This window comes from Ostrinia nubilalis, chromosome 21 (assembly GCF_963855985.1).
Source record: "Ostrinia nubilalis chromosome 21, ilOstNubi1.1, whole genome shotgun sequence".
In the NCBI taxonomy this organism is placed as follows: domain Eukaryota; kingdom Metazoa; phylum Arthropoda; class Insecta; order Lepidoptera; family Crambidae; genus Ostrinia; species Ostrinia nubilalis.
The window spans coordinates 137,114-144,387 of NC_087108.1; the positions used below are offsets into that span (position 1 = coordinate 137,114).

The following is a 7,274-nucleotide window of genomic DNA, read 5'->3' on the forward strand; positions in this document are numbered from 1 at the left end:
GGATGAAAGAATTAAACATTGAACTAGCAGATGTTCGATTAGTTGAATCAGTACCTCAAAATAATATATTAGACCAAGTATTAGAAGAATTTGCCTCTTCAGTATTCCGAACTGATCTTGGTAAAATCCCCAACTACAAGGCACACCTCAATTTAAAAGAGAACACACAACCAATTTTTATAAAACCTCGAAGAATCCCTTACGCTCTTAAACCGAAAGTAGATGAAGAAATCGATCGCCTTTGCAAAATAGGCGTAATTACAAAAATTGATCATTCTGATTGGGGCACGCCGATCGTTCCAATTGTAAAACCTAATGGTTCAATTCGACTTTGTGCTGACTACAAGATAACATTGAATAAAGTTATCCAAGATGAAAAATATCCGATTCCAATAATTGAAGACATATTTTCGGAGATGAATGGAGGTAAAATTTTCTGTACACTTGACATTACGCAAGCATACTTAAATATGGAAATGGACGAAGAAAGCGCCTTACTACAAACCCTTAGCACACATAAAGGAACATACAAGGTTAATAGACTAATGTTTGGAGTCAAAGTAGCACCAAGTCTTTGGCAAAGATTCATGGACCAACTGCTTCAAGGACTAAGCGGAGTAAAATGTTTCTTTGATGACATAATTATTCAAGGATCATCTGAAAGTCAATTATGTCAACGATTGAAAGAAGTTCTTTTAAAGCTTAAGGAAAACAATCTGCGAGTGAATAAAGAGAAATGTCACTTCTTTAAACGCAGTATTAACTACCTAGGTCACACTATTGACGAGCATGGTGTTCGTGGAACATACAAATAATAAGATTTTGTACTTTAATCTTGACTTTTATTTATAAAAACACAATATTTACAAAAACCAGTACGAGTTGGTGAGAGCGTGATGAGGAAGACAGATATAAAATTTAGTGTTGCCAACATTAACCATAAAAATAAGGCATAGACACATTAGACACATTCAGTATGAAATTAAGCCGTGTTTACATCTACGGATGTGGACATTCTCCCGGGCAAAAGGTTACAAAAATAGCTATGCAGTTACATTAATAGTTATGCAGTTACGTTAATAGTTATGCAGTTACAGTAATAGTCATGAAGTTACATTAGTAATGACTTGCATGATACAATTGAAGTTATATCTTAATTAAATCTTTATTCTTAAGTTTAAGTAACACCCTATACATATTACTACTTAGTTATCACAGTTTACAGACTCAAAATTGCCATAAATATTTAATAAAATTCGCATGTCATAACTACAAGTTAACATTTGCTTAAAAACCTATGGTTAAAAATTATTTAACAGTTTTAAAATGGCTTGTTACTTAATAATCTATGGGAAGGATACACATTTTATTAATAGACCTACGGGTTAGACCAGTAGCGGTTTTGAGCTCCGCGACCCTTACCCTCCCATCGCTTCCCCGAAACACCCGCGTCACTCGCGCCATGGGCCACTGCAGCGGGGGAACGTTGTCTCCTTTTAGTAAAACTAAACTGCCTTCTTCCACATCTGGTAACTGTTTGCTCCACTTGTTTCTAACATTTAGCTGCGATAAATATTGGCTGTACCAGGCTTTCCAAAAATGTTGCTTGACCTGAGTACAGCGCCTCCAGAATCTTAGTCTATTTAGAGGGATATCGGTTAGATCCGGCTCAGGGATACATATGAGTGGACGACCAGTCAGGAAGTGTCCTGGGGTTAGGGCTGTTAGGTCTGCAGGGTCGCTTGAAAGCGGCGTGAGGGGCCTGGAATTCAGGATACCCTCTATTTCGGATAAAATAGTGGTCAATTCTTCGTACGTGAATTTATTCTCCCCCACCACTCTTTTGAAATGGAACTTAAAACTCTTAACGGCGGCCTCCCAGAGGCCTCCGTGGTTGGGGGAGTAGGAGGGGATGTAGCGAATGGTTATTCCTTTCTCTACAGCAGCCACACTCACTTGAGATTGATGCTTTTTGGAATTGACTAATTTATACAAGTCGTGGAGCACGTTGTCGGCTCCTTTAAACGTTTGTGCATTATCGCAATTAATAATGGCGGGAATACCGCGTCTGCCAATGAATCTTTTTAAGGCTGCTAAGAATGTTTGAGTTGTCATGTCTGAAACTAGCTCAAGGTGGACAGCCTTAGTGGCGAAGCAAACAATTACCAGTGTGTAGCCTTTGGTGACAACGGCCCTCCGCATGCCCGATTGTTTTACTTGAAACGGACCACAGAAGTCGATTCCAACTTTGTCGAACGGGTGGCTCTCGGTGACGCGATCGGAGGGCAGGGATCCCATAAACTGGCTGGCTGCTTGAGCCTTAAACCTGTAACATTTTAAGCACTTGTTAATAATTTTCTTTACTTCGCGACCGGCGCTAATGATCCAATACTTAAGTTTCAGACTACTTAATACGAGGGTGATACCAGCATGCATTAATACACAGTGTTCATTTTGAATAATTGAATTCGTGACATGACACTTATTGGGCAAAATAATCGGATGCTTTTGCGTGTATGGCACTGGGGCGTTTTGCAACCGGCCACCAACCCTCATTATGCCATTTCCATCTATGAATGGAGCCAAGGCTTTTAAATTAGATTTTATTGGCAAATTATTTTTTATTTTTGATATTTCCGAAGGAAAATACAAGCCTTGCGTTATAGAAATTATCCTGTATTGAGCATTTAACAATTCTTTTACAGTCAAATTTCCTTTAATTTTATTATGTTTATTTAAACAATTGAATTTAAACCTTAATATCCAAGCTACAATTCTTTGCATAGTGAACCATGAAGAATATTTTTCAAACAATTGTGGTTCTTGTGTCACAACCAAACAAGCTGCTTGCTCGCTCTCGGCAGGTCCCCTCTCGCAAAGTAAGTGGTTGCATGAAGCCAATGATGGTGAAGGCTCATACTCCAGTGAGTCAAGTTGAGGAGGCCCATGCCACCATAAGGTGTTCGATGGCAGGTCTTGGGGATTGCAGCCTCGAGACAAGCAATCAGCTGGATTGGAAGCTCCATCTATGTGAAACCATTTACATTCTGTAGTACTTGAATTTATTAAATTTATTCTGTTTTTGACATAAGCCGGTATATTATTTCTGCTAGACTTCAACCAACACAGAACAACTTGGGAGTCAGAAAATAAATGTACAGCATTGAAGTTAATTTTAGCATAGATTGCTTTGACTTTGCAATACAGTTTGGCTAGCAACACTGCACCATTTAACTCTAGCTTAGGTATAGTCAAGGCGTTTTTTACTGGAGCAATTCTAGACTTTGAACACAAAAGTGTTGTGGTTACTTTGCTGCCTTGAATAACCCTTATATATATGCAGCAGCCGTAGGCGACGCTAGAAGCGTCACAATATCCTAGCAATTGTATTACCTGCGCATTATTTATATTTATGTTTCTTTGTACAGAAATTGTAGGCACTTGTTCTAGCTGTTCATAGAATGTTAACCAGGCCTTAAGCAATGACATTGGTATGGGCGAGTCCCACTCGAGATTCTCCTTCCACACTTTTTGTAGAAATTCCTTTGCTCGAACTATTATTGGCCCAGCGAGCCCTAAGGGGTCAAAGAAAGAGCCTATGACACTCAAAATGGACCTTTTATTCCAGGACTGCACCCGCTTTATAGGACATGACACTTTAAAAACATCATCTCTAACATTGAATGAGACCCCTAAAGCTTTCATTGAGAGGTCCTCATTACCGAGCTCATGCTCTTCGAAATGCTGCTTGTCAGCTGGTATGCCAGCCAGTAATTGGTCATCATTTGCAGCCCATTTATGCAGCTGCAGATTGGCACGTCCTAGCAGGTCTATAAATTGATCTCTTACCTCAAGAGCTTCATCGATGGTCTGTGCTCCAAAAAGAGCATCGTCAACGTACATGGCTGTCCGGATGACCTCAGCAGCCAGCGGCATATTGCTCCCAAACCGGTCTGCTAACTCCTGGAGACATCTGGTGGCCAGGTAGCTTGAGCTCTTGAGTCCATAGGTGACTGTCTGTAATTGCAGAATAATTCTTTGATTATTTTCATCTTTCCATAATATATTTTGTAGATGCCTAAATGATGGATCAATTTTTATAGCTCTGTACATATGCCTGATATCCGTTAACATTACATACTTGAATGACCTGAATAAAATCAGAATGTCAAAGAGATCTTTTTGAACCTTAGGGCCATTTAGCAAAACATCATTTAAACTTTGATGCTGCGAACTAGCTTTTGTGTTACCATTAAAAACAACTCTTACTTTATTGGTCTTTTTATCGATCCTTATGACTGGCAAGTGTTGCATGAAATATGCATTTTTTAAATTTGACTGGCACAGTGGGATGACCTTTGCATGACCCATTTCTATGTATTGATTCATGAAGTCATTATAATTTCTATTTAATTGATCATCTTTGGCTAACCTTTTTTCGATGGCATTTAATGTTTTTGATGCTATAGGAAATGTATTTCCTAGGTCTAGCTGATCTACGGGGACTTTGAGCGGGAGGGACACCTGAAACTCGCTGGTGAGCTGTACCGAGCTTTTAAACTCGGCTTCGCAGGCATCCTGCTTTGCTGTAACCTCCAATTTCGTTTCAGGGACCATTTCAGTCTCCCAAAACTTTTGTAGGAGGTGATCAACATTGTTGTCACATATAGCATGCAAGGTGACATGGTGACTGGATGCACAAAACTCACTATTGTTTACTTCACCTGACAATATTGAACCAAACTGGGTATCAATAAGATACAAATTACTATTTTGCAGCTTGATTTTGCGAGGCAGCAATATTTGGAAGAATATGTCCGCTGACAGCAGAAATGAAATGTCTCCCGGAGTGTCAAAGTCACTATCTGCAAGCACCACAGAGTCTGGCAGCTGTATATTTTGCCAGCTTACTTGTTGCTGTGGCAGCTTGGTTGTAATTTGGTCCACTATGGAACAATTAACTTGGCACTTATAATTATTTTGAAGTGACACAAATTCAGCATTGACAGCTTTTGAGGTTGTTTTGTTTTGTTTCCCCAAGGCTGTGATATTTAAATTGCTATCAATTAGCGGTAATTGCAATGCTTTTGCTAAGTCAGCTGTCATAAATGACACTTGGCTGCCACTGTCAACTAGTCCCCGGACTACTTTGTGTGATTTGCCATCCCGGCAGAGCACTTTGGCCTTGATGGTGGGCAGCAATATTGTGCTAACATTAGAATTACTGTGCATTGATACTTTTTCATTGCAGTGCAAGAGAGTATTATGCGATTTGTCCTTGCACTGTTCACATTTGAAGTGAAATTTACATTTATTTGTGTGAGAATTGAAACATATTTTGCATAAATTATTTTGTGAAATGAAATTGAGCCTTTCCTCTGGTGAGATGGCTAGAAATTTGTCACATTTGAATAATCTATGTGTTTGCTCACCACAATATTTGCAAGACCACGACTGTGTGGCAGTTTTGCTTGCATAGTTTGACACTTTAGTTTTGTAAGTGTTATTATTATTGTTGCTCTTACCTTCACTTCTTTGGCTCTCCTCGAAGCTGCTAGCTCTCCGCTCCACAAAAGCGAAGAAGTCATCCAGTAGGGGCAGCTTTGTGGTGTCACGCTCCGAATGATAGGCTCTGCAAGTAAACTGGTCGACCTTTCGCAACAAAATGGGTAAAACTATCATGTCCCAGCTGTCGGTCGGTTGTCCTAATGTTTTCAGTGCACCTAAGTGCTGGCGAGCATGTGACACTAACTCTCTTAAGTTGGTAGCCGCTCCCTTTACTAGTGGATTGAAGTCTAGCAGCTCTTGTACATGGTTAGTGATAATAAGAAACTTATTGTCATATCTATTTCTCAACAATTCAAGAGCTTTTCCATATGAGTCCCCGGTGACGGGTAATCCTTCGATTAATGACAATGGCTCACCTTTTAAGTATTTTCTAAGATAGAAAAGCTTTTGAATTGCGGCTAATTTAGAATTATTATCTATCACTGCACTAAAGAGTTCGATGAACGAGTGGTATTTTGTGTAGTCCTTGCCGTCAAACACAGGAATGTCTATTTCTGGCAGCCTCACGCTGGTAGCGCACGCGTCTGTAGACTGCTGCGCGCCCGATGCTGGAGCCGGCGACGGCGGCTGCGGCGCCAGTAGGCCTCGAAGGCTCGCCACGATCGCCAAATACCGGTCCTCGAACGCGTCGTTTCCGAAATAGTCTTCATCAAGGGTGTCGTCCAAAGTACTTAATTCGATCAGTAGCTGCTCATGCCTTGGCAGCACCTCCTGCAGTTGTTGTAGCCGCGCAGATACCACGTCCTTGTTGATTGGCGATTCCAATGTGCGGATAAAATTTTCTGCCTTTGTCAACGACGCTTTACACTGTGCGATTTTTCTTATGATACCTTTCCTTGCGTTCTTGTCCACTTCCTTTTCAGCCGAATCGCTATCCATGGTCATGGCGAAAAATGGCAGGGCGTGGTAATATTTTTTCTCGATGCAAAGTAAAGGGAACCAAAAAATGGCGGCCGGTTATTTTCTTGCAAAGTTGAATAAAATTGTTCACTTTTGGCTACTGCGACTTGCAAATCAATATGGCACAATAGTGTATTGATTGGCCTTCGATTTATTTATTCTTGTGCAAGTGTATGTTCAGCAATATGCAGTGAAATCAGCTTACTTTTCTTGCCGGCCGGCGAAGGTGTGGTTTCGTTGCTCGAAGTTTATTGTCGAAGCTTGTTTATAGAGTTTCGGCACCATTTATGTTCGTGGAACATACAAATAATAAGATTTTGTACTTTAATCTTGACTTTTATTTATAAAAACACAATATTTACAAAAACCAGTACGAGTTGGTGAGAGTGTGATGGGGAAGAGAGATATAAAATTTAGTGTTGCCAACATTAACCATAAAAATAAGGCATAGACACATTAGACACATTCAGTATGAAATTAAGCCGTGTTTACATCTACGGATGTGGACACATGGCTTACACAAAAACAAAGACAAAGTAAAAGCCATATGCCAAACGAAACCACCTAAGAACGTTAATGAATTACGTACATTCCTCGGCATGGCAAATTACTATAATAAATTCATACCAAATCTAACGGCAATTACAAACCCTCTGAATGAATTACTGAAGAAAGGAACGGAATTTATATGGAATTCGAAATGCCAGACCAGTTTTGATAATATAAAGAAAGAAATTCTTAGCGAAAGAGTATTGACATATTTTGATCCAGCCAGGCCACTTGTTCTAGCTACTGATGCGTCACCG

At 40.0% G+C, this 7,274-nt stretch overlaps 1 protein-coding gene across 7 annotated transcripts; it reads right to left on the minus strand.

The window, feature by feature from the left end:
* Positions 1–801: 801 nt before the first annotated feature.
* LOC135081976 (uncharacterized) lies at positions 802–6,971 on the minus strand. Of its 7 annotated transcripts, none has more exons than XR_010259314.1 (3): positions 5,526–6,971; positions 3,850–4,017; positions 802–2,326 (listed from the first exon to the last, which is right to left on the minus strand). XR_010259314.1 is itself a non-coding variant. In XM_063976728.1 (3 exons), exons 1-3 carry the CDS (start codon positions 5,230–5,232, stop codon positions 2,321–2,323), a joined length of 495 nt encoding a protein of 164 aa, XP_063832798.1. In that variant the 5' UTR covers positions 5,233–5,425; the 3' UTR covers positions 803–2,320. The 7 variants fall into 7 exon arrangements, 6 of the variants coding, with proteins under 6 accessions (XP_063832797.1, XP_063832798.1, XP_063832796.1 ...); XM_063976728.1 differs by lacking the exon at positions 5,526–6,971 and adding an exon at positions 4,912–5,425 and having other exon boundaries at positions 803–2,326; XM_063976726.1 differs by lacking the exon at positions 5,526–6,971 and adding an exon at positions 4,710–5,425 and having other exon boundaries at positions 806–2,326.
* Positions 6,972–7,274: the final 303 nt, after the last annotated feature.